This window comes from Choloepus didactylus, chromosome 21 (assembly GCF_015220235.1).
Source record: "Choloepus didactylus isolate mChoDid1 chromosome 21, mChoDid1.pri, whole genome shotgun sequence".
NCBI lineage: Eukaryota > Metazoa > Chordata > Mammalia > Pilosa > Megalonychidae > Choloepus > Choloepus didactylus.
The window spans coordinates 41240185-41267630 of record NC_051327.1 but is presented as its reverse complement, the minus strand read 5'-3'; the positions used below and the strand labels follow the sequence as shown (position 1 = coordinate 41267630).

Here is a 27446-nt window from a genome sequence, read left to right as displayed (position 1 = left end):
CCTATCTCCTTTTTCTCTGTCTGAGCACCTGCCTCTTCCCTGGATGACAGACGCTATGATGACCTCACCCTTTGGGGAAGACCCTGTATTTCCCCCTCATGACTGTGGCCTTTCTCTTGCAGACCTCACTGGGAAAGCCACGTCAGGGCACATCACCATGCCCCAGACAGACAAATAAAGTAAGTGACACTCACATATAGCAACAGGGAATCATTTCCTTGCAGCCTCTTATAAATCAGATATTTACAAGATTAATTTACAATAACGAGAAGCCCTTGTCTCCAGCTGAGGAATATTTGTGTCCTTTCTCAGAGTCCTAGAGGCATATTTGACACAGTGGTGACAGGTCACCTGTATCAACCCTCACCCACCAGCAGGACGAATTTCCCTGTTCTCATCACTGGGAGCTGAGACATCGAAGTCCTGCTGAGATGGGCAAGTGGCCTTTATGCAGCTGCCGTCACATCACCCCATGCTGAAGGCTGAAGTTTCACTCTGGAGATTAGCAGTGGATGGAAACTGTTTGAGAGAGAGAGCTAGGGTAAAATTGGAAACCACATTTCATGGTATCGACATTGGGTATGGAGTGACAGATGCGCTGGCTTCCTTCTTCCAAATCCTTGATGCTCTATCTTTTTCAGGCACTGTCACTGGGTGACTGCTATAAATGATATGTTTTCTCCACTTGAGAGGAGAGAAAACTGGAATATGACATAGCTAAACCCCTTCTTCCTGTGAGCGGCTCTGTCGTCTAAAAGGGGATCAACTTTCTCAGAGCAGATCAAATTTCCTTCATGTCCCTACTACAGGGAACTAAATAATATACTTTTTCAAAAATATAAATGTGTTCCAGACATTTTGCAAATATTATAAGTAATTTTCACCACCCTCTCTTAAAAGTCAGTACTGTTATTATTCATATTCGCATTTTATAGATGATGGAGCAGTGGCTCAGAGACTGGAAGAGATCTGTCCTATGTTACTCAGCACGAAAGTGGCAAAACCAGAATTTGAGCCCAGATTTGCAAGAAACACATTCCTTTTACACCAGGAGCTTGCCTTTGGGCATTGCAACACTTTGAAGGTGTCTGATCTTGGTACCACCTTTTTTCTCCTCCTAAAGGTGCTATTGATATCTTTATTATGAATCAAAGTCAAGTAATTTTTTTTTTTAATTTTTGAGCTTTTACAGAATTGTATGACAGCTGGGAGAGATGAGGGACCAGGACTGGGAACCTCTATTCCTCAGGACAGAAATCTGCCTTTGGAGGCACTCAACAGCCCGACGTTGAGGGTGACAAGGCACCGGGGGGATCAGGAAGATCTTTTCTTGCCTTTTCTCTAATTATCTTAACATTACAACACATCTGACTGTCTGCCTCCTTGTGGGTTGTGAAATTCTCTGAGCTACATCTGTAAAATTCCCTGGGTCATGTGGAAGTGAGCATAGGAGGAACCACTTTATCCTTCCACTACCTTTGCCCATAACTTAAGAGCTCCTGGTCCTCCTCTTAGAAGGATTTAAAAAGCAACTTTCCCCAGCCCTGTTCTCTCACTCCACTCCCAATGGAGAAGGAGGGCCTTGAGTGGTTTGTAGGATTGGGAGAAGGAGTACAATATATGTGAGCAAACCCCCTTCCCTCTCTGTTTCTCAGGCTAGTCAACCCCCAAGAGGAAGAAATTCTTCATATGCCTATCCTCCATGCAGGGACCCTAAATCAGCTGTGGTCCAGGCTTGGCTTCCAGGGGAGGTTCTGGCAGAGCATCTCTCATGGGCATCACTATCAGGGCCATACTTGGGAGGAAGATGTCCTGCTTGCAACCGTCTGGGTAACTGTCTTCCATGCAGCTCCAGACTGTCTTGTGGGTATTTGGCCCAAGATCTAAACTGGTTGGGTGGGAAGTCCATTGGTTCTGCATTCAACCGAGGTCCTCCAATCCACTTTTAACATAATAGAGCTGATAATTCATTTCCAGCAATCGGTTTCTTGACTCTAGTTCTCAACTGGTTCCAAATTCAGAATGAGAGGATATATGGGCAAATTTTCTCAGCCCTTTTAAAGCGCAACAGTGAGAAATGCACACACGATGAAACTTCAACCCCATGGGGAAGTTTGGTCTGAACTAGTGAAATGGCCAAATGAGAGATTATTTGGGCGAGCTATTTTTGTCCTTTTCCAGTTCTTATTGTCAACCAAGTGTTATCAAGTAGAAGTGGTTCTCAATCTCAATGGCTTATCAGAATCACTTGAGACTGTTTTTAAAAATTCCATTGCCTTGGGCCCATTCCCAGAGGGTGTACTTTAGTTCATCTGGCTGTAGCACTTGGACAAAAATTTTAAAAAGTACAAACAAACAAACAAATCCTCCTGGTGATTCTAAAGTACATCTAAGCTCAGAAATCACTAAAATTAAGAAGCTGCTGAAGACTCCTTATTTAATAGATCAATGTTTCCCAAAGCATGATGCTTCTAACACAGAGTCATATGAGTGGATTTAGATGGCACAAGTCTTGGCTTCAGGTAACATTGAAGCAAACTACGAAAAAAAAGTTTCCCTTCTTAATTTGCTGTCAATCCTTCTAATTAGGGTAAGAAGAAAGCTTTAGTAGGTGATAGTAGGCCCTTAACCCCATTTTTTTGTTTTTAACAAAAAGGGAGTAGATATCAGGTTAGACAATAGTATATGGTGAGAATTTATTCAAAATTTTTGCTCCTTTTTTAAATGGTTTCCTTCTATTTATGGCAGATGATGCAGGTTTTCCATTTTGCTAGTGATATAAAGTTTTCTTTGAAAGTAAATCAGTGTTTTCCATCTTGGATGCACACTGGAATCATCTGAGGATCTTTAAAAAATATTGATGCTTAGATTTCACCCTAGGCAACTGGATTTTCAAAAGCTCCCTAGGGGAGAAAAACCTCTGTTTAAAAGTGCACCAGTCCAGGCTTCTCCAACTTCAGTGTGCATACAAATCATTGGGGGATCTTGTAAAAATGTAGATGCTGGATCAACATGCTGGGGAGGGCCTGGCAATTCTGCATTTCTTACAGGCTTTCAGGTGGTGCCCATGCTGCTGCTACTGCTGGTGGGTGGACGACAGTTTGAGGAGCGAGGTTCTGGTGGAAATTGTTTCTATAAGAAATCCTATCTTTAAATATTATCACAAGGTAAATAATGCTGCCCCAATTCATTTTTCTTTCTTTTTTTTGGCGGGATGGGGGTGGGTGGTGGGGAGCCGCACACTTTTATCTTCATGCATAAAATCAAATTATTTCAGCACTTTGGACAGCAGCACAGGCAATTGCTTTTTTAAAGGGCCAGCGTGCCTAAGCTGGAAAAAGGCTGAGGGTTGACATCAGTATATAAAAGCATTTGCAAAATAATGGCATTGAAAATATTTATTACTGAAAGTGGTGCATTAAAGCTTTTTTAAAAATAAACATATTTTATGCCTTGCCTGCCAGTAGAGTCTGCATTATTTCATCTACAGTCTTGTAGGGCTGATATGCTACTCTGCCAGATTCCATCAGATGCATGAATTGGGTCATGGAATAGAACCATGCAATATTATGCCCTGATGATCCCTGACTGTCCTCATCAATGGAATTAGAGAATGGTTTTGGCCTAAATATCACCCTTGGATGATGAAAAGGCTAATGAGACTAAGCTGCTAATGCAGGGACGAGAGAGTATACATCAACGAAAGCACATCACTTTCCCTTGGAGCCTGGTGAGTGGCCTTGTAACCACACAGGACTGGACTTAAATCCAACCCATCAGTTGCTCACTGTGACCTTGTACAAGTTCAATTTAAACCCTGTGAGGCTCAGATATTCCATCTGGAGAATGGGGCTAACAATGTTTCCTTTCAAAAATTGTTGTGAGGATTAAATAAGAGAAGAAGATCACATCATTTCCTTACTTAAAACTCTCCCATGGCTTCCCACCAAGTTCCTCATCAAGGACCATAAAGCCCTACATGATTTGGCTCCTGCTTGCCCCTCCTTGCTTCATCCCATACCACTCTCCTCCAGCTCACGGTGCCTCAGAATTACTGGTTTTCTTTTATTGCCATGAACATCTCAAGGTTATTCCCATTTTAGGATATTTGTATTTTCTGGTCCCTTTGCACAGAATGCTGTTTGCATGGCTGTCTCTATTTGATTTGGGTTCCAGTCCTGTTGCCACCTTCTCAAAAAGATCTTCCCTGATCAGCTTATCTAATGCTGCTCCTGCCCAATCCCAGTCACTTACTATTATTTATCTCCTAGCACTTATCACTATCTGAAATTATCTTGTTTGCTTCCCTGTGTATTATCGGTCTGTTCCACTAGAATGCATGAGCTGCAGGGGCAGGGGCCTTATCTGTGTGGTTCACTGATGAATCACCAGTTCTTAGGCTATAACTTGGCACGTAGTATACTTCAATTAATAGTAGTCAAATAAATGAATGAGCGTAGGAGTGCCTGGGACATGGTGGTTGTTAAATGAGTGCCCACTCCTTTGACCCTCTCCCTTTCCATCTCTAAACATTTTCAAGTTAATAGTCTGCTCCTTGGAGATGCTGAGATTAATATAAGTATTTTCTGACTGTGAAGGTTGGAAAGCAAGCTTATGACATTATATAATCTAGCCTATGTTTTGGGGAAAGGACTGCAGGAAAATCATTGGAAAGAGGCCCTACCAATATCTAGGTTGTGGGGTCTTGGGCAAGGGGACGTTTGGACTGTAGCTTTCTTTCTTTCTTTTTTTTTTTTTATTTGATCTTTTTTGTGAGATCATCTCTAAGACCCTCTCCAGCACTCTAATCATTCAGTGATAGTGAAATAAGAATCTAACCTTTGCTGGTTATTCTGCATTTGCTTCCTGTCTTGCCTCACCCTCAATCTATTCTTCATTCCTTTATACCCTGGCATTTGGCCACTGGGGGCTGCATAATGCACTGGTTTGTTGGCCGACTTCTGTTTGAGCTTGGCCAGTGGGAGGCACCAGATGACATCAGAGGGAGGGAGAGAGAGAATGGGGTATCCCTTCCTTTCTCTCTGGCATTGTATCTCTGGCAGTGGTATGGCATCTTGCTGGAAGGCTCCCCTCCAAAGATCCAGCTCTTGGAGGAGCTCCCCATCAGACCCAGGGAGGTTTCTAGTTCTGAGGGTCCTCATCAGCCCTTGCAGCTTTTCTTACTCCACCGTTTTAACAGTCTCTTGGTTAACGTCTTTTCATTGAAACCACTGGAATCAAATTTGGTTTCTGCTAAGACCCTGATTGACATACAATCCATTTGAAATATATCCAGAGAAGCAGATTCTCAGAACTCCCACAGAACACCATTTACAGAGTTAATAGACCTCATTCTAAAGATTTCTTCTTTGGGTGTAATCCATATTCCTCACACTGTGTTTTAAGTCTTAGTCCCTCTAGTTCCACCTTCAGCGGAGAGAAATATCACCTTACTGCCATTCTCTAGGTAACAAAGCTCCACAATCACAGTCACTTCTCATCCAGAGAGTTGATGAGAAGGCATTTCTCGTCTCTGTTTTGCTCCTTTTTAATCAGAAAAGGTTTTTTTTTTTTTTTCCTTTTCTGGCATGACAGTGACACATTCTCCCAATAAACCCAGGAAATTCACAGTGTCTATTTATCCCAGTAGACACGAGCCTCTTATCCCCAGGGTTGTGTCTGGCAAGTACGTGGGTTAATTGCACACCCTCTGTATAGGCTGAGCCATCACATTTAGCTGAGTGCATTAATAAAAGGATCATTATTTAACAGTCCAACCTTCATCAACTTGCTTTTATCCTGCCTCCCTGAGTTGGTGAACAAAATTAATGAGGATGCTGTGGCCATGCCTAATGGCTTCAGTTTGCAACCCTCTCAGCAAATTCTTTGCTTTTCTGTAATTCCCCCTCAACTTGTAAGTCAGTTGCATTCTTCAAGTTGATGCAAAGATAGATTGTGACAATACTTTGTGGGTGGCTTTCAGAATTGATGGTGGCTTGTGTGGGAAAATGCATAGCTAGTTTCTGAGCTGTGGTTAGGATTTAGAGTCAATTAAAAAAAAGTCTATCTCACAGAGAAAGGTCAAGCCAAGTGCTTTAATTATGATGCTGTTATAATATACTTCATGCTTGGATGACCTGGCTTTGAAGAGCTAGAAAACCATGCAATATACCCAACTCTAGGAAGGACACAAAAATGATAAGATCTTTTGTGGGAAGAGTCAGAATATTGCAGAGAAGGCAATAAGGTAGAGTGGCAATGATGTTGGATGAAGTGTTAGATGATTTGGACAAAACCATTAACCTCTTTAGGCCTAGTATCCTCACCCGTAAAACGATGCACAATCAGAGACTGTCTTTGGCTCTCCTACTAATAATCACCCAGGAGGTATGTACCGGAATTATTGCTACTACCATTTTAGGAAGAGGAAATTGAGCCTCAGAGATGTTGAGGATATTGCCCAAGGTCACACAGCTGGGCTCCTGACCATGAGAGCTTCCACTCATCTTGCAGGCTACTGGGAAAATTAAATTTTGTGACATTTTCTAGATGTGGACACCCTTTCAGAGTTCTTTAAAGACTAGCTCAGCGTGGATCTGGGACATGAATCCATGCTTCTCTGACTCCAAAGTCCATGCTTTTAGCCATAGCACTAAATGTCCACATAGACTATGGCTACCATTTATCTTGAAGACTTGTAAAGGATGCAGTCAGAAGATAATTCAGATTTAAACCCAGTGAGCTCCCTAAATTAGGATTAAAGGAAGAATAATTCTTAAATTTGAAATATATCTGGTAAACCTAAAGCAGGTGAGACTCAGATCTCATTCTAGCACCCGGTACAATGTAAACGGCCTTTTAAAAATTTGAATCAGAGTTCTGCAATCACTCATATATATATGCAAATACCAAACACCAAGTGTGCACCATATTAAATTTTATTATTATACAAACAAGTCCAAACACAATATATTATATAATTAAGAAAATATGAACATTTGCTATTTCTTTATGGTACCTCCTACTCTTTGAACTGGAGTAGCCAACACTGGAGTCTTGTACAATTCAGAGAGGCTCCCCATGTTGGAGTGTAGGCACCGACTGTGCAAAGTAATCTTTTCCAATTGCAGGGTGTTCGCAAAACGGAAGTTCGTGCCTTCTCATGGACTGTTTTTATGGTTTGTCTGTCATCTCCCTCATTTCCTTCCCTGTGAGACATTTCAGCCCTCAAATTGTTCAATAAAAAAAACACAGCATGTACTTGTGTAGCATTACTGCATGTCCAACTGGGGACACAAATCATACAGAAAGAGGGATGAGAGTTAACAGTCTTTGAAGAGGCACCACAAAAACCCAGTATAAGGCAATTGCTTCAGTGCCATCAGCAGCAGCTGTTTACATGACAGGCTTCAAAATTCAAGGCTTTATTTCCAAAACTGGCCTGAAAGAAGAGGCTTAAAAGTTTTTTTTTAAAAAAACTTTTCATTATTGTCCATAATCATCACTATAAATAATAATAAATAATGTCTTTAGATTATCGAATCTGCTGGGCATTGTATGCATTTTAACCAGAAGACAACAATTCACTGGAGTGACTTCAAGATGCAGACCTCTTTTAAATATTGTTTGTCAAAATATAAAATATAATCAGAAGGAAAAGCAATCACACTACTGAGTCAAGTCTCTATTGTTAGAAGTAACAAGCGAGTGTATGAAGATAACATTACAAACACACACCCAGTGTTTACTTTTTTAAACAATGACAATTTTTACATACAATTAAAAACATGGAGTAGAGAGAATTCATTTTGGCATACATATTTTCTATCTTACACACATTCTGAAAAAGGAATTGCTTCATCTTTATAGATATTGCACTTTGATTCATTCACATATAGCTCAAACTAGCATTTTTCAGAGCTGTGTGTTTATAAAAGAAACATATATTCAGTGTAGGGAGACTTTGGTCACAATGTTTATTCATAAAGGGGTGTGGTAGAATCGCATCATACTCACATTTAATGAACACAGATTCAACTACACCTGCTTGGTAAAAAAGAAACAAAGAGAGAGAAATGTAATTTAAGGGATGGGGAAATTTGCCCATCATTCCATTCCTAGTCTGAAGAGTGTGAGATGGGAGATAACACTCTGCTCTTCCTTGAACAACTTCCAGGAGCCTCTTGTAGTGTGAGCATCTTGCTGCACTAGTGTGTTCTAATGTTCTCAGATACATTAGAATCACACAATATGGTCCCTAAATGTGAGCCAATTCCGTCTTATCCTCAACCAAAGAAATAGCAACTTGTTCCGACGCTGTGTTAGGTTTTCAAAGAGATGGGATGGGGTCTCAAACATGGCTCCTTCCCAAGGACTTTGCAAAGTAACTTTGGCTATACCAGATTTTGTTTTTTGTGCCAACTTTAGAATCTAATCCTTGGGTAAGTTGAGGCTCTACTGCAATTCACTTCAAAGGGGTAGAAATTAGGATCATCAGAAAAAGTATGATCTAAAATTATATTCGGATAGTATTGAGGGCATTGCCTGAAGTTTATAGCTTGTGTAACACTGGGACCTTCTCTACTCTACTTATTTATTGTGAAATCCATCAAAAGGAGAGACATGTCTTCCATTTTGGGGACAAAACTGCAGTCAAAAGCTGGCACAAGGAACCAAGTGTTTCAGATGGACAGCTGTTTGGTCACCAAAAATATCATGCTATCCCATTATCATATTGGGAGATTTCTTCAAAAACAGGGATGATTTCAAGTGCTGAGAAGCAGGGAAAGAAGTGAAAAAAAAAAAAAAAAAAAAGGGACTAACTAAGAGGAACTCCAGTATGGATTTCCCTTTCAAGACACATCACTGGATCCACAGGGCCTAATGTAATCAAGTGTGTGTGTACATGTGCGTGTGCAGACATGAGTGGTAATTCTCAGGGAAGCCCCTGTTCATTATATTCTAGAACCGTTCTTGCCTTGGATGGGCAAAAAGAGAATAAATAAATACATTTATATTTTATCATTTTGCAAAGGTTCCGGGTTAAATAACTTCACTGAGAACCGGCACACCCTTTCAAACTATGTGCATCAAATGGTAGACCAGCAGACAGAATGGACATCTCTCCACGCCAACAGTGCCTTCGTTGGTGGGTGCGAGGCAACACTAGCTGGACCGTGGGGCAGAGCTGAGAACGCCTCCTTTCACACTGGAGAACTAACAGTTCCTGACCCTCAAATGTTAAATCCAATTTCCAAGTCACTTCACATAAAACAATTTGGTGAGGGCTTCAGCAAGCAAGGAGGCAGGGTTGGCAACTCAAAGCATCAAAGGCTTCTCCGGGAAGCCTGAATTGCACTGCAACAAGAAGCTTTTTTTGAGTAAAGGGTAGTACACAGCTGATATGGGGATGGATCAAAACAATGGCAAGAGTGGGCTTAATTTTTTGTTTTTCTGGGCTCAAGAATTCCTCCTTTCCCCCCACACATCAGGCAGGGTCTTTATTTTGGAGGAGATAGATAAAATCTATACATAACGGCAAATAGAAAGACTACATCTTAGACCCCGGGTCTGAAGGTCATAGTCATGTCGGTTTGGAGCATTTCTGCAGAAGCTCTGACCAGGGTTTGGATGGGATTCAATACTCCTTGGTTCCCATGGTGTCATTCAGCAGCCGGGGTGCCAGGGCCACTTCAAGGTCTCAACCCTTCTGGGACAAAGGGCACCTGGGAAAAATCCAGAGCTGGTCGGCATTGTTGGCTGCTGGGAACAGCAGAGTGAGGTGATGGATGACCCCAACTTCTGGGAGAAGAGTGCTACTGTGGTTGGTGCGTGACATACATGAGTAGTTCCCAGTGATTGTGGTTGGTGCCAGGGCTAAGTCCCAGGCTGTTTCTCTACTGTATGTCCTTACTGATCACAGGATGATGACACAACCTCTAATGGCATCCTCAAAGTGACTTTTGCTGTCACCTTGGCGTGTGAAAATGAATACACAAATAAAAACAAGATTCATGCTTTTCTTTCTTCTCTTCCATCTCTTCTTATCTACCAACCAGCCTGAGAGTTGCTCTGTCTTTGGAGACAGGAAATCAGGTTAGCACTCTTAAGGAGAGCTGTTCAGCCATAGGTTGGGACTCCCTTCTATCTGGAAATGGATTAAATGGAGGCACTGGGTGCCAAACCTATGGGGGTCATGGAGATACTTTTATAGGCTTTCCGTTTTTGTCATACTGGTACACCAGCATCTTGATGCAGTGCGAATTGGCTGGTGAGATCCAGGGACTACTTGTTATGGAAAAGTTATGGTTGGTGTAGAACTGTACGGGCTGCTTCTGGCACTTGAAGAAGGCCTTCAGGGTGGCTGCTGCCATGGAGCGGAACCGTTTGCTGATGAAACAGTAGAGGAAGAAGTTGATAGCTGTGTTCAGAAGGGCCAACATGTTGGCAACGTCGGACATGATGTGCACCAGCCAGCGGTTCCGGATGGGTGCCCCGTAGAGGTGGTAGAGAACCACAATGATGCGCGGTGCCCAGAGGGTGGCGAAGATGGAGGTGATGGTGAACAAGATGGCAGTGGTTTTCCCTGTGGAGTAGCCACGGAGGCGGAAATTGCTCTTCCTTCTGAGCTTATACACAATGATTGAGTTCAAGATGAAAAAGATGGAGCAGGGCACCAGGTACACGGTGAAGCAGTGGATCCAGATGAGCACGTGATGCATGGAGGTGCTGATATAGTCTTCAGTCCAGATGTTGGGCCACCAGTAGTAGGGGATACTGGTCAGGAAGCAGGTGATGTAAACACTTACGATGACTTTCCGGGTGCGGGCCGGGTAGGAGACCATATGGTATTTCAGTGGGTGACAGACGGCGATATACCTGTCAATTGTTAATGGGACGGTAATCCAAATGGAGGTGTGGATGGATGAGAACTCCAACACTTCTATGATCTTGTCTGGGACCGGAGGCATCTGCATGTTCAAGATGAAATCTTCCAACAGGAAATCCACAAACACAATGAAAAAGAGGACCAGGATGTCAGCAGCAGCAAGTGCCAAGAGATAGTTGTAGGAAGACTTCTGCCGTCTGGCCACCAGCTGAGACAGGATGATCACCGTCAGGATGTTTGCTGTGGAGGGAAGAGAATCTGGTTTATCTTTAAAGCAAAGATGACTTCTTGGCTACCCCAGAGGCCTTAGGCACCTCTCCTAAGTATGGTTCTTGGGGCATTCTCATGGAAGTCAAAGGGATGGAACCAAAGCTTTTGAGGGACAATCTCCATATTACCAATTGCATCTCATGCAAACATCTGGATATTATTTTACAGAGTTGTGCCCATATTGTAGTTTATTCTTCACACAACATGAGAGGTGGTGCTTCCATTTTCTTCACTGTAGAGATGAAACTGGCTCAGAGAGCTTAAGGAACTTGTTTAGAGCCACACAGCTAGAAAGTTGTTGTGAAAGGGACCAAATCTACACCCCCTGACTCTAAATCCCATGCTCTTTTGTATGACTGCATGGAAAATATGGGGTTGGGATGATTTTCCCTGCTTTTCCATGTTCAGTTAGGAGACTAACTATGAGCACTATAACCTTTTTAGAACTTGGATTTTAGGATCTTTCCTCTTGAAGTGGATTTAGAATTGAAGGAGCTAAAAAGATCATGACCTTTAGAATAATTTAAAAATAAATTATAATTATTTTTGTAGTAAGGAATATATGCACATGGTACATAATTTTTAAAAGTAATGGAGAAAAGTAAATTTCCCCTCTGCTTTTGTTCTCCAGTTACTAAAGCTGTCTTCCCTGAAGGCAATCACGGTTAAGGAATAATCTATGCTCTGAAATTGCTCCATTCCCATTCTCTTCCCTCCCTCCCTCCTTCTCTCCCTCGAGGCCACCACAGTGCTGCAGGCACTGTGCAGCCTTCAGGACCACCGTTGCATACTCTTACCTTCTTTTATGCTGAAACCATCTTTCTACATGTTGCATCTTTCACTCGACATTGTTTTATGCATGTATTTTTTTTTAACTTTTTTTTATTAGAGAAGTTGTGGATTTACAGAACAATCATGCATAAAATACAGGATTCCCATATACCACCCTATTCGCATGCACCACCCTATTACTAACACATTGCATTGGTGTGGTGCCTTTGTTAAAATTGATGAAAGCACATTTTTATAACAATAGTCCATGATTTAACTTAGGGTTCACTGTTTGTGTAGTGCAGTTCCATGGATTTTTTTTTTAAATTTATTCCATTACCATATATACATCCTAACTTTTCCTCTTTTAATGACATTCAGATATATAAGTTGGCGTTGTTACTCATGTGTACAATGTTGTGCTTCCATCACCATCATCCACTACCAAAACATTGCCATCATTCCAAATAGGAACCCTGTACATTTTAAGCCTTAACTTCCCACTCCTGGTCATCTATATTCTAGATTATGACTCTATAAGTTTCTTATTCTAATTATTTCGTATCAGCGAGATCATACCATATGTGCCCTTTGTGTGTTGCTTATTTCAATCAACATGATGTCTTTAAGGTTCATCCATGTTGTCACATGTATCAGAACGTCATTCCTTTTTACAGCTGGATAATATTCCATTGTGTGTACATAGTACATTTTGTTTCTCCATCGGTTGATGGACACTTGGGTTGCTTTCATTTCTTTTCGCAATTGTGAATAAGGCCACTATAAATATCGGTGTACAATTATCTGTTTGAATTCCTGCTTTCAATTCTTCTGAGTATCTTTGGGTGGCTTTGAATTTAAGGTGAGTCTCTTGCAGACAGCAAACAGTTGGGTCATGCTTTTTTATCCATTCTGCCAATCTCTGTCTTTTGACTGGAGAGTTTAATCCATTTACATTAAAGTCACTACTGACAATACAGGACTTTCTTCTGCCATTTTGCTATTTAGTCTTTGTGAGTCTTATACCCTTTTTGTCCTTCATTTCTTCCATTAATGCCTACTTTTATATTTATTTGATATTTTGTGTTGTACCATATTGAGTGCCTTCTAATTTCTATCTGGATATATTTTTTATCTATTTTCCTTATGGTTACCATGGGGTTAAAATTTAATATCCTAAATATATAACAATTTTATTAGTTTGATACCAACTTGGCTTCAATAACATACACATACAATTTTCCTATACCTCTCAGCCCTCCCCCATCTTTCAGTCTGCTCAGTGCCTTTGTCCCGGGTAGGGTTGGAACCGTGGCCACCAGGAGGCCCTCAGAGCCGGGCCCCCAGAGTCCAGAAGTGGATTGCTGTGTCCCTTTCTGTCCCCAGGGAGTCAGCCAGGGGCCCTGACCCATGGTGACCTGCCCCAAGGGTGGGGGCTGGGCACCCGTAACTTCAACATCCAGAGAGCATTTCACTGCTCTTTAGGGTACTTTGCCAGCCTCTTCCTCCCACTCTTCCCTGGATACTATTGGGCTGCAGAGTCTTGAAATAGTTGTTTCACTCAGTTCCTGCCTGTTGTTCTGGCAGAAAGACTTAATCCTGGAGTTTCCCACCCACCATCTTTCCACAGTCGACTCCACAGTATGCTTTTGAGACCTGTTTTTGTTGACACATGCAGACCGAGACCGCGCATTTTTAATGACTGCATAGCACTCCATCATAGGAACTCTCCACAATTTAAGAGCTATATTAAAGGAATTTAAATTGGTTCCAGGATTTTGCTGTTACAAGCTGCTATATTTAACACCTTGATCTGAATCTCCATGAGAAGCACACATACACAAGGGTGGATTTATTGGGTTTTATGGTATGTTTATCTTTGACTTTCCCAGACATTGCTGAATTGCTCTGTTGAGAGGCTGTACACTCCCGATAGCAGTGTATGAGAGTTCTAGTTACTCTGTGTTCTCTTAATACGTTGGTATTGTCAGTTAAGAAAAAGTCTATTGCTTTCCTTGCCCTTGTCCAAAACACATTGAAATAACATTTTGAAGTGGTGGAGAGTTAAGGTACTGATTATATTAACTAGCCAGGGTTCAAACCCAGGACCTGTGCCCGTGGTCTAAACCACTATGTAATATTTTTACTTATTCCAAGGTGGGTGGGGATACCAGGTAGGTAGGTTCCACGGGACACAGTAAACAAAAATTCCTATTTTAAGTCACTACCTAAGAAAAGGGTCTTGTTAAAGCAAAGTTCACTGCTTTTGCAAAACTGAATTTTCAAAAGTTTATTCATGCATTTGACAACATTTTTTTGAGCACCTCCTATGAGCTATTCCCTGAAAAGAGATGGTGAACAAAATCAACTTGGTCTGTTCTGCCCTCATGGAGCTTGGAGTCTACTAGGGGAGAAAAACATGAATTGGAGAACCACAGAAGAAAATGCATAAGTACAAGCTGTGAAAAAATATTTGGGGATAGTGATCAGAAAAGCTTTGCTGAGGAAGTGATAGTCAAGCTGAGATTTGGAAGATCTGTTGGAGGTAAATAGGCCAAAAGGATAGGAGGAGAAAGTGCTTCAAGCAATGAGAAATAACATGTGCAAAGGCCCTGAGGCACGGAACACATATTTAATTCTACTTGCTTTGTAAGCATGTTTGTATTTTATATCTCTCTTTTATTAAATGCCTTGTTGTGTTCTGTTGAAATATGTTCAAAATGTTTTATTCATTTAGACATCCTTTCAAAAAGTGTTTAGTATCCACCTGCTGTGTGCAAAGACTATTATTTGTGCACAAAGTGTTATTGCATGCATTTAGAGCCTCCACTCAGAGAGGATAGGAAAGGCATGCAAATGGCTAAATATTAAAGAATTAAACATGAGCACACTCAGTAATACTATGTAGCTGCAGACTAACAGATGTAGAATGAATGGCAAAGGCTCCAGAGGAGAGGATGGGTCAAGGGTCTGGCTTCCAATCCCTGCTCTTCTGAACGAATCTTGTACAGTCTGAGATTCATAGAGCTGAAGCTCTAAAGTCAGCACTGGTGCTCTCCTAAGGGGCCAAGGGCATCAGAGTCCAGTGAGCAAGACTGTGGAGTCTGGAACAGGCTGCCCGGGGCCGAGTCCTGGCACCTCCACTTATGGGCTCTTTGAGCTTGGGTGAGTTTATTCAACCGCGGTTTCCTTATTTATAAAACAGGGTTAATAGGAAGATTCCACCTCATAGGTTTGTTCTGAGGATTAAATGAGATAATTGATAAGCAAGTGGTTAGAACAATGCTTGGCAGGCCATAGTGCTCAATAAATGTTAGCTATTGACTGGGAGTCCATTTATTTGGCATGTATTAATTGAGCATTTCCTATATACCAGGCACTGCTAGAGGTGCTGGAGATACAGGGATAAACAAAATGGACAAGTTCCCTATTGTCACAGGGCTTATATGATAGTGGGGGAGACAGACCATAAACAAATGAACCCATAAATGCACAAGAGAATTTCAGATAGTGAGACTATGAAGAATAAAACCAAGTTGATGGAGGATGGTTATTTTTAGATCAGAGAAAGTGATATTTGAGTTCAGTCAAGGATGAGGAGAAAGATCTGCCATGAAAAGATCTGTAGGTAAAGAATTCAAGGCCATAGAGCGGCAAGTGCAAAGGCCCTGGGGCAACCATGAGCTTGGAATGATCTTGAACAGGAAGAAGGCCTCTTACCAGTCTTATGACCTCTCCCATTTTACAGATGAGGAAACTGAGGCTCATGTTTTTTTGGTGATTTGCCCAAAGTCACATACTGAGCAAGGGGAGGAGCCAGAAGGTGACTCCAGCTCTGCCTGACTTTATGGCATATCAAGTTCATTTATTTTTGGCTGTAGAAAGGGTTCTCAGCTGGAAGAAAGGGAACTCCTGGTCCCTAGGTTAGGTTGCCCCTACTTGGAAAAGTGCTGTCATTTCTCAGAACCTCTTTTTTTTCCTATCCATTAGGCAATGCCCACATCCTCTCTCAGGCAGGAATGGGTGAGATGCTGGGGTCTCCGCAGAAAAAGCGTTCCATAAATTCTGCAGAGTCACTTTTCGCCCCTGTCTACTCCTCCCTGGCTGAACCCTGTGTGAAGTGTGATGCTCAAAATTCTACCTATTCAAACTTTTTAAAGCATATTACAGTCCTCTCTAATTAATGCCTTAAGTCAGACATTCTCATCAATTCTAAGTGAAATTGCTTGGCATTCATATTTGACATTTCCTTATGTTTCTAGTAATTGCCTCTCTTGAGAAACTGACCCACAGACATTGAGTTTCCCATTTCTTTTGTACAGGTAGATTTTCCCCGGAGGCAAAATGGAGAACACTTAGGAGAGCCCCAGGACAAGAGAGAGATGTGTGAGCCAGAGAGACTCAGAGGGAAATGGAACCATGTCTAGGTATTGATTTCCTGAAAAAGAAATGAGAACGTAGAGTTTTCACCTCTTATGACTTGACATTTGCTGCAACTCCCCACATCAAAAAATCCTTTCATTTTCCACAGTGGCATGTTTGCCCGAGGCAGGTGTTGACAGGGTCTGTGGGTATTTATAATGGAGAGTAAATGAAGAAACCCAAGTCCCGACCCCCTGAAATTTGGTTTCTCAGCTTTTCGCTCAAACTGACCAGCGTGAGGACTCTTGTTAAGGAAATCCAACCAATCCCTCCATGATCAAAATGCCAGTGCTTGCAAAAAGCAAATTGTATCTGTCAGTGGTGCCACTGGACAGGTTTAAGCAACTGGGTAGTATAAAGCCCACTTTTGTGACTGCAAAGCTTCTTGCTTATATTCTTGGGGGAATTAATTGCCTATACTTTGCAGCTTGCTGTACTCAAACTTGAGAGGATCTGGGGAGCAGCTGTCAGACCCCACTGCTGAATGGTCTGCTGGCCAAGGGAAAGGGTCAAGGTCTTCCAAGGGTATCTGTGGTGTCTATCATGACTCAGAGGTCCCTGCAGGTTCCCTGGAAGAGGTAGCTGGGCTGTGGAATAGAGCACCGACTGGGAGTTCTGAGCTTCTATCTCTTAGCTCTGCTGTGTTTCCTTTTGTGTTGTCGTTGAAAATTCGTTTTCTCAATTACAAAAGTAAGGCATACTTGCAAAAATCAAACTTTCTATTAATTTATAATAATGATAAAAATAATAGTTCATTCTCTTGGGGACTCACTATGCACAGGGCATTTGTAAGCACTGTACACGTGTTCTCTTACTTCACCCTCACAACTAACCTGTGATGCAGTTCTACCAATATTTGAGAACATCGAGGCTCAAAGAAGTTACATAACTTGTCTGAGGTCATAAAGCTGGTGAACATGAACCAGGACATTAAGCCAGGCTATTTGTTTCCTGAGTTTGTTCATTTAATGACAACATTAGGAATTAGAAATCCAAAGTCTGTGAAAATCCTGTCTATTACAGATAATATGGCAGCCAGCTCCACAGATGGTCCCCAACGAACCCCATCTCCTGGTGTCCATGTCCTTCTGGAGTTCCCTCTCCTTGAGTTGGAGCTAGCCCTGTGACTTATTTTTGGCCACTAAAATATGGCAGAAGTGATCCTGCCTGACTTCTGAGAGTAGGTTAAAAGTGGGCCTTTCAAACACTTGCTCTTGAGATGCTCCGTCTTGGAACCCAGCTGCCCCAACTGTGAGAAACCCAAGCCACATGGAGAGGGCTTGCGTAAGACCTCTGGTGGACAGCCCCAGCTGAGCTCCCAGCCAACATACAGCATCAACTCTCAGCCATGTGAGTGTGCCATCTTGGATATCCAACTCAGTTAAGCCCCCGAGTGACTGTAACCCCAGCTGCCCTCTGACTGCAACTGCAATGAGAGACCCTGAGTGCAGTCAACCCAAGAATCATGATAAATAATAGTAATTGCTATTTTAAGTCTCTAAATTTTGGGGTGGCTTGCTATGCTGCAATAACTAACCAGAATAGATGTTGGTTAGACACTTGGTGTTTATATCTCTAGGATTTTTATATGCCTACAAGAATAAATATAATTAGTAATAATGAATATCACCACAAAATGAGGCCATACAATAATACTATTGGGCAACTTGATTTTTTTCACTTAGAAATAAATCATGGCTTTTTCCCCATGTCAATAATGTTAATGAAATATTCACCTGACACTGGACATTACATTTTATTTTTGGCTACTACAAAGCTTCATTAAATATCCTTCTGTGTTCCTGCAGGATAAATTCTCCAACGTAGAAATGCTGGTTTGAAGGGTACACCATGCATACCATCTACCAGCTGCATGACGGTGAGCAAGTGACCAAAGCTCTCCAAGCTACATCTGTAAAATGGACTTCATAATAAATGTCACAAATAAATGGAAATCAAAATAACCTATTGTAGGTTGTTATGAAGATATATGAAACAATATGTATAAAATGCTTTGCACCATTTCTAGCACATAGTGAATGCTCAATGAATGTTATTTATTATTATCTATTGTTTTTAACACCCTGACCAGTTCAGTTCAACAGGTAATTAGTGAGCATCTTCTACAGGCCAAGCCCTCTGTTAAATGCACAAATGAGGAGGAGTGAAGCCAAAGTCTCAAAGGATCCAAGAAAAGGTACTGGTTTCCTTCCATGGCTCATTCCAGGCACTAACAACCCTGTCCTCCTGTCAAGCAAATTCTTCACTGCCTCCAACAAAACCCCTCTCCCTGCAGCACCCCCACAGGTCATTACCTATGAATTATACCCTTAGGAGGCACTGGGACATGATAACTCAGCTGTCACTTGCATCCTCCGGAACAGCCTTTGTTCTTTAAAATTTTAATTTCTTTTTTTTTTTTTTTGATAGCTCTTTAATTTTCTTTGTAGCTTCACTATCATGCTCTTCTCTGTTATTTTTCTTATGGCACCCCTATTTGTCACCACATCTTAGCAGTTGGGTGAATTCTTTTTGAAGCTAGGGTAAGTGTTTCCTCCTTTCTTGTATCACTGGTAAGAGCAGAGCCTGAGATAGGGATGGCAAAAACATTGCATCGTCACCATCCACTTTGATCTGTTGGTTGTGGCTATATGGGCGTCATGTTGAGAAGTATTCTAAAGCCATACCTGGGTTTCCTAGTGTTTTGATTCACTGGTAATGCTGGCCATGGTGGAACAAATGGGGATTTGTCAGGGTGTGTCTTGGGTGCTGGGTCCATGGTACAGCCTTGCTGGCTTTGCCTGGAGCTTAGCAAAGCAGAGGTTTCCAATGTCACCAGAACTAGCTGAGATCTGGCAAGGCTCCCCAGTGAGTAGACAGCCAGGGCTGAGAGGGCTGCCTTCCCAGGGCAGTCTGACTCGGGCAGTGGGGCACAGTGGGTCAGCATCCGGGCTGCAGGGCTGGAGCAACCTTGCCCAACCAATTGACCTTCTCTTGACAGCAGAATTGGTTCCGGTTTTTTGACCAGGGGCAGTTTCTTTGGGTAACCATGACAACTGCTAAATCTCGACCTTGAAACCACATCCAAGCCAGCCAATAGCCCTAAAAGTTTCCAAACCTTACTTCTCAGTGCCAAAGTTCATTTTCTTATGACCATGATATATAGAGCACCTAGTGTTTGCTGGGTGACTTTGTAATAGATGAAATGAATTTGGTGATTCACTAACGAACACTATTATTTTAAAATTGATGCATTTGGTTTAAATGGCATTAGAAGAATGTTGCTTTTCCATTTTGGGTAATGATAAAAGGCTGCTTATAAAGTAAATTCAGTTTATTTTAAAAAGTGAGTTGATTTATAAAAAATTATAAGTAGATGACCTTGCAAGTAGAATACAGGCCTCTAGTCACCATTTAATAAATGAGTAAATGGATGTTCAGAGAAGGCAAGCCACCTGCCCAAGGCAGCACAGCTGATAAGTCAAAGACCAGTTTTGAAAGCACTTGACAGTGCCATCCTGGGTCAAATTCTATACCAAGTGATGGATGTAGCTGTGGTTTCTCAGCTCTGGGAGTCTGTCACAAAGACAGATGGAGCAGGCTGCAGACAAAAAAAATCCTGGGCCTTATGCAGATGATTCTCCAGCAAACTCCAATCAGAAGTGACCAGAAAGGGCAGGCTACTTAAAATGGGTGGCATGAATTTTGGAGTCTGGCAGATCTGGGTTACCTTCCCAGTCCTGCACATCTCTAGTTGGTGCTTGTAGGCAAGTTGTGTAAACACGCTGAACTCCAGATTCCTCTCAGTAAAATGGGGATAGTGATGGTCCCTAAATCAAAGGGTTGCTTTGAGAGTTAGAAGGGATCACACACACAAAGTCCTTAGCACAGAGCTTGGCATGGGGAAAGCACTCAGCAAGTGGTTGGAGTTCTTATGTATGCATGTGATATCAGGCCTGCTCAGGGGACAAACCAAATTAAGCAAAAGCCTGATGTGGGGGAAGAACCACTAGCAAATCTCAGCTGGGGCTTTTCCTGGTATATTTCTTGAGGAGGGAAGACTTGGCTCTAGGAATTTCTCATAATCAATGAAAGTGTCCTTAGACTTCCCAACTTCACAGGAGATGCCTCGGTGTCAGATTTAGGCTCAGATCTAGCCTCCTGGGTGCCCCTGGACAAGCCACGTCCCCTCTCAGGGCCTTGGTTTCCATGTCTGTAAAATGGGCCAGGTAATAATAACGACAATAATAATAACAATGATATCATAGCTCACATACAGTGAAGGCAAGTGGGAGCTTAACAGGCAGACAGGTGGGGTGTGGGGCACTGCAGGAAGAGGGAACAACACGTGCAAAGACAAAGAGGCACGAGGGAGGAAGGCACCCCCTCCGATTTCCCCAGAACAGCTCACATTTACAAGTGCTTGCTATGTGCCAGATACTGTGCTTACTTCTTACCTACATGAAGCATATTTAATAGCTATACATTAATATACGCTCTAATATTGTAATATTTAATATAGTATCTGTTCCAGTTTGCTAATGCTGCCATTATGCAAAATACCAGAAATGGATTGGTTTTTATAAAGGGGGTTTATTTGGTTACAAAGTTACAGTCTGAAGGCCATAAAGTGTCCAAGGAAAGGCATCAACATTTGGGTACCTTCACTGAAGCATCTGGAAAACCTCTGTTAGCTGGGAAGGCATGTGGCTGGTGTCCGCTTGCTCCCAGATTGTGTTTCAAAATGGTGTTCTCCAAAAATGTCGCTCTTGGGGCATTTTGTCCTCTCTTAGCTGAAGCTCCTCTTCAAAATGTCACTTTCAGTTGCTCTGAGGTCCTTCTGCCTGTGAATTCCTTTCTACAACTCCAGTGATCCAATCAACACCCACCCTGAAGGGGCGGGGTAACACCTCCATGGGAAATCATCCAATCAAATGTTTCCCTCACAATTGATTGAATCACATCTCCATGGAAACACTTAATCAAAGGATTCCAATCTAATCAACACTAACACATCTGCCCCCACAAGATTGCATTAAAGAACATGGCCCTTTCTGGGGGACACGATCTATACACAAACCAGCACACTATCTAACATTAAATATCTAATATTTAACCCTTACTAATAAAGTAGGTATTATTCTCATCCCCTTATTATAGAAGAGAAAGAGGCTTAAAGGGTTAAGATGTCCCTTTGAAGGACACAACGGTATCAAATGCCTCTCCAAGGGCTCCCAGTCACAGATCTTTGTTACACCAGAGCTGAGCACATTTAATAATGTTTCCCCTTATTGAGCACTTACTATGTGTGACTCACTTGCTAGAGATTTTGTTCTATTAAGTTTAATCTTCCCACAACATTATGAGATAGGTACCAATTAATAGCTCCATTCTGAGACAAGGACACTGAGGCTCAGTGGGGGTTAAGTGATCAGCCCAGATCAGACATCCAGTGTGTGCCGGGTCCAGGAGTCAAAAACAATTTATTAGACTCTAGAGCCCACTAGAAGCAGCTGCTTGTCCAGATGCTCCCACAATTAACTCAGGGAAATCTACCACTAACTAAATAGAACTAGGCCATGTCCTTCTTTCTATTTCTTTCTTTTTTTTTTTGCAGTGTACATCAGCTGGCACATATGTGGCATGAGAGAAGCTGAGGGAAGAGTTCCCTTTAGAGAAGTTGTAGGATCTTTGGTGATACTCTCCACCTTCAACTCCTGGGAATAAGTAGGGGAGAAAGGGACGGTGAGCTCACCCCTGTCCCTAAGGATCTAATTGCTTTCTTGAAGTCCAGGGGACAGGACTGAGGCCCTCTCCTTTGCCCTTTCCTTTGAATGACACTTCCCACTGGCTAATTCCCCCTTATATTCTTCTTGGTGCTGAATTTCTGCCCCCGCTGGCCATCTCCTGACCTCCAGCTGGGGACTGCACTGGGCAGACGTTGCTCATTTGTTTTGATGCTTTGGGGACCCAGGTCAAAGCCACCAGGTGCCAGGAGACCAACAGGAAGCCAGCGGCTTCCGGACTCTTCATCTGGAGTTCAGTGGGGTGTCAGAGGCTAATTGTGGCTCTGCTTGGGTTGTCGCTATTTGATTAAACATCTTGGGCTAAGCACCATCCACCTGCCTCCTCCCAGTGGCTGCCAGGGGTAGGTATTTTTAGCTGCGGGCAAACAGCTTATCAATTGTGCATACAAAATGCAGCCAATGCAAAGCCTTCATTTTCTGCTACCCGGCCTCCTCCTTCTAGGCGGACAAGGACAAAAGAGGCATTAAGTGAGGTTGGCTTTCACATATTCCTTCAGCACATTTTTGTCCAGCCACCCGTGTTCCAGGCACTGTACCAGGCACAGGGCTAGCGGGATAAGTAGAAACACACATGGTTCACCTCCACACGGAGCTTACATTCTATTTCATCCAACCTGGGTAGATTTCTGCTCGACTCCCTACTAGCTCTATGACCCTGGGTACATTATACAACCCTCCGTGACATCTTTCACTTGAAAAGTACGTTCTGGGTGCTGGCCGGGTAGCAGATCTCTCCCTTCTAGGCAGGAAGGGAAAGAGTTTCCACAGTGAAGCAGCAAGTGTGACCCAGGAGGCCCAGACATTTTCTTCGTGGACACAGGGACGAAGCAGTGAAGAGTTCTGACCTTGGGGCCAAGGAAAGCTTCCCAAAGATGTTAAGGAGACTGGGGAGGAAGGTACCCCGGGATGTGGAAACAGCATGAGCAGAAGGCAGGGCGGTGTGATGTTGAGCGACAGAGTCAAGAAAGAGATATATGATAAATAAAATGCTAAAAATAATTTTTTTTAGCCAATGACCCAAGCTGTCTTTGCAGCTGGAGACTTCTCTTCCCTGGAGCCAGCGCTCAGGGGACAGCTGGTTTCGCTGCAGCTAAGGGAAAGTGTAAAGCGCAGGAATCAGCTGTTGCCTTCACACCCCCAGCTGCTTTCTAGTATTAGGTCTGCATCAGGTGTCTCCAACATAAAAGAAGAAAGAGCAGTAACATGTGCTATCCAGAAAAAAAAATTAGTATATAATTCTTTGTTCCAGAGCATGTTGTTATGGATAATCTACATATGCTGGTTTCCATTGACGCAGATGCCCCAAGAGCTGACTACACCTAAAATGATGGCTACTCTGCTGATTCAGAAGGCACTGCAGGAGCTCCCAGCATCACCCCAGAAGGACAGTGTAAGTGGAGAAGGGTACAGAGTCCAGAGGCAGACTGTCAGGGTTCAAATCTAACTGCTGCTTTCTAACTGTGTGACTTTGGGAATTTACTTAACCTCTCTGTGTCTCAGTTTCCTCATCTAAAAAAAGAGGATGACATGATACCTATCACAGGCTTGTTGTGAGGATTAATGAATTAATATAGGGCAAGAGCTCAGAACAGTTCCTGGTGCCATGTACTCTATACAAATTTTACCATCATTAGATAGCTTAGAAGTCCAAGAGGGCAGGGAGTGTGTCTGCTTTGCTCATTATTATTAACATATTGACAACACTCGTACATGGTTTCTGGTGTATAGTAGGTGCTCCATAGATATATGCTGAATGAATAAATGAATGAATAAACTATGACTATCGATCAACACAGCATCATAGACATGTAGAAGGGCTGGTTAACAGTTTTGATGAATAAACAGAAAGATCACTAAGGATTTATTTCAGAAGATGAATAGGGCAATGTGATCAGAATAACTGGAAATAAACTTAGTGTTCAGCATTTGAGAGAGATCTTTTTGAGACTATCAGTTCCCCAGGAAGAGGTTTTGCACTGGACTCTCCCATGTGAATTCAGCTCATCTCAACATAAATTTAGGGATGGCCAACTACATGCCAGAGCCTGGGCAGGCCCACAGGAGTAGGAGACCCACATCTTGGGCTCAAAGAGCTCACAGACAACTAAGACAGAGCAGGGGGAGCCATTTCAACCTCCTTGCTCCCTGTACTGGCTCGTTGCTAGGAGCTGCAATCTTAGAAGCCAACAGGGGCCGGGCAAGTAGCACTGATGTATGATGAGGGTATGTGCTAGTGGACGGGAGAGTCCAAGCCCCATGTCAAGGGGCAGCCACTGTTTAGCTCCACCCAGTGGTTCTGCATGAGGCAATGGCAGGCAACTGTGACCGAGTCTTCCAATGTTCCAAGAGAGGCTTGCAGCAACAAGTACAGCCACCCTCCCACCCACCCACACACAGGTGGATGCTGGTTTGAGATTTCTGCTCCAAAGGCCAAAATGCAATGCCCTTGCTTGGCCAACAAGGCACCTCCCACACTGCCAGCTCCCTCCTGCAACCCACACAAATCACCCCAAACTTCACTTTATAAGGCATTCTCTGAACCCGCAGTTCTCTTTCTTACCTCCTCAGAATTGCAGTGTGGTAGACTGAGTTATATACCCCCCCAAAAAAACCAGGTTCTTAATCTCAATCCATTCCCCTGGGTGTGAACTCATTTGTAAATAGGACCTTTTGAAGGTGCTATTTTTAGTTAAGGGTGTAGACAGCTGAATCAGGATGGGTCTTAATCTCATCACTGGAGGTCTTATAGAGAGAATGCCACTGGGAGGAACTAGAAGTTGGAAGTCAACAGAATCTGGAAGAGAAAGGCGAGGACATCGCCATGTGACAGGAAAGCCAAGGTACCCATGGACTGCCAGCCAGCCTGAATGGTCCCACACCTGGGGAATGGGACCCACATTCTGCCTGGAATGCCTTCCCTTCCCCCAACCCTTTGCCTGGCAGACTTCTTACTTTTAAAGTTTTCCCTGATCTCAATGCGCTGAGTTAAGTACCTCATTGGTTAGAATATTTAGCCCACTTCTGTAATGATCTCTTTCACCCACTATGAGCCACTAGAAGGTAGGGGCTGTATCTCTTCTCTCTGAACCTTGAGAAAGTCACAGGCAGTCACGGGGCTGTTAAAGACGATGTCAGTGTTTGTGGAAAGAGTGAGGGAGGGATGGATTCCCCAGGGTACTCTCTCTGGAACATTCGTCTGCTTCCTATCACTTTCATGATTTTCTGTCATATGTATGATGACTGATCTGACCTTTTCCCTCTGTTTTCTCCTCCCTAAACCCAATCTCACTAGGCAGCCTCCTGGGAACTCCTTCTTGTTACTTCCCTATGCCGGCTATTCAGCTGAGTTCAAATTCCCCATTTACTTGCTTGAGCAAGATACTTATTTGGGTTTCTCATCTGTGCAACGGAGATGATCACAGCCTCCTATAGAGCTTTTTAGGAAGAACGAGTCAATTAACACATGCAAAAGCACTTAGTACCACGTGTGGCTTGTAGTAGGTGCTCAGAATATATTATTCATTTCCCTGTCCCATGTGATAGACAGTTTCCCTCTCAGAGCACGGAAGCCTTCCTCTGCCAAAAAATGTAGAGGTGAAGAGCACTGATTCTGAAGCCAGACAACTTAGGGTTGAATCCCAGTTTGGCCAATTCCTAGCTTTGAGATCCCGGCCAACTCATTTAAACACTCTGTGCCTCAGTATTCCGCATCTGTAAAATGGGGCTAATAATGGTAGGCCTTTCATAGGGTTCTCATGGGAATTAAATGAGTTCACACAAACAAAGTGCTTAGAAGAGTGCCTGGTACACAGTAAGTGCTCAATAAATGCTATTATTCTATTGTTGCTGTTTATCAACCCAAGCAACCCAAGAGACTCTGGAGTGCAGTGGAGATTGCGTTTCACCCACACTGTTTGGGTCAGCCTCCCTCCCCTTCCTTCTTTTACTACTGTGTTCAGGCACCTTGTTATACAGATGTCACAGCAAAATGGAAGGATGAGCTCCTGCCCTCCTGGAGTTTCTAGCCTGGCAGAGAAGCCAGATGGTGGCAGAAGATAGCATGCAATGGGAACCCTTAAAAAGGAGCAACAAATCTAACCTAGAGGATAACGGAAGGCTTCTTGGAGGAAGTGGTGTTTGTACAGTGACATGGGGGAGTAGGATCCAATCTAATGAAAAATGCAAAGCAAAGCTGTCAACAAGAGGGAACAGAATGTGCAAAGGTCAAGAGGCAAGATGGCAGTTTGAGCAGCTGGAAGTGCAGCATATAACAGAAGTGACAGTTTGTGAGATGCATTCCAGGTTGCAGATGTGTCTTTAAGATTTTTTAATCAGTTGCCATATTTACAAATTGGAGCATTGCACATCCAGTCCAGGATCTCAGCATCTTTTGAAAAAGCAGGAGGTGTGGCCAACCTGGGCTCAGAGTTCCATGTGGTGACAGTGAGCTACAGCTGAGTAAGGGGCTGACCTCCAGCGCAACAAGTCCCCTCCAGCTTCACTCATGTGTGTCCACTACCAGCCCCTGCCCTGTGAGAGAGTTAGGAGGGAGGCCTGGCTAGGCAAGAGGTAAAGAAGTAACAAGACCCTATTTGAACAGGCTCTGCAGACACGTTCAGGAGTTGGGTTTGTCCTGAGGCCACGGGGAGTCATTGAAGGGCTTTAAGCATTAAAGGACTTTAATAAATAGGAAGCCTATTATTTTTCTAGAAAACCACAGGCATCTCTGAATGGAGAAGAGGACAGGGTGAAGAATGAGATTCCTTTATACTCTTCATTGAAACTCAAACACGAGTTGATATTGTGGCTTCTTTCTATTTAAAATTTGAGACAGCAGAAATACAGAGCAGTAACATCCTCCTACACAGTGTACCCCTCTTCCCCTGAAGGTTCCCTGGGATCTGGGTGTTCAAGAACATTTCAGCATCCCCTGGTGTACCTGGCTCAGCCTCATGCTCTCCAAGGCCACCCACCTGGGTGGACGTTCTGTTCCCCCATGGGACCTGCACTCCCGAGCAGATGCGGGGCTGAACTGGCAGCACCTGCGCCAGGTGACGTGGATGGACAGGGAACAGGCCATGCCCAGAGGACAATGCCAATGTCTAATTGCTGGGGGCCCTCGGGAAGGCAATTTTCTTTGGTTGGAGTAATTGGTTTTTGTACCTCCGGCCCCAGTACACACCGCACGACATGTAGGTCAAGGAGGGATAATTATATGGAAATGGCTTGATGTTTGGGAACATCTAAAAACCCACATCTGAACCCCGGGAGGCAGCAGAGTAAAAGTG

At 43.1% G+C, this 27446-nt stretch overlaps 1 protein-coding gene across 1 annotated transcript in view; it reads right to left on the bottom strand.

Moving 5' to 3' along the window:
* Positions 1-10067: 10067 nt before the first annotated feature.
* GPR139 (G protein-coupled receptor 139) overlaps positions 10068-27446 on the bottom strand; it is a 37257-nt gene continuing 19878 nt past the window's right edge. The window contains exon 2 of the mRNA XM_037815351.1: positions 10068-11128. Coding sequence (XP_037671279.1) covers positions 10194-11128 — 935 coding nt within the window. The 3' untranslated portion in view covers positions 10068-10193. The remainder of the gene's footprint in view (positions 11129-27446) is intronic.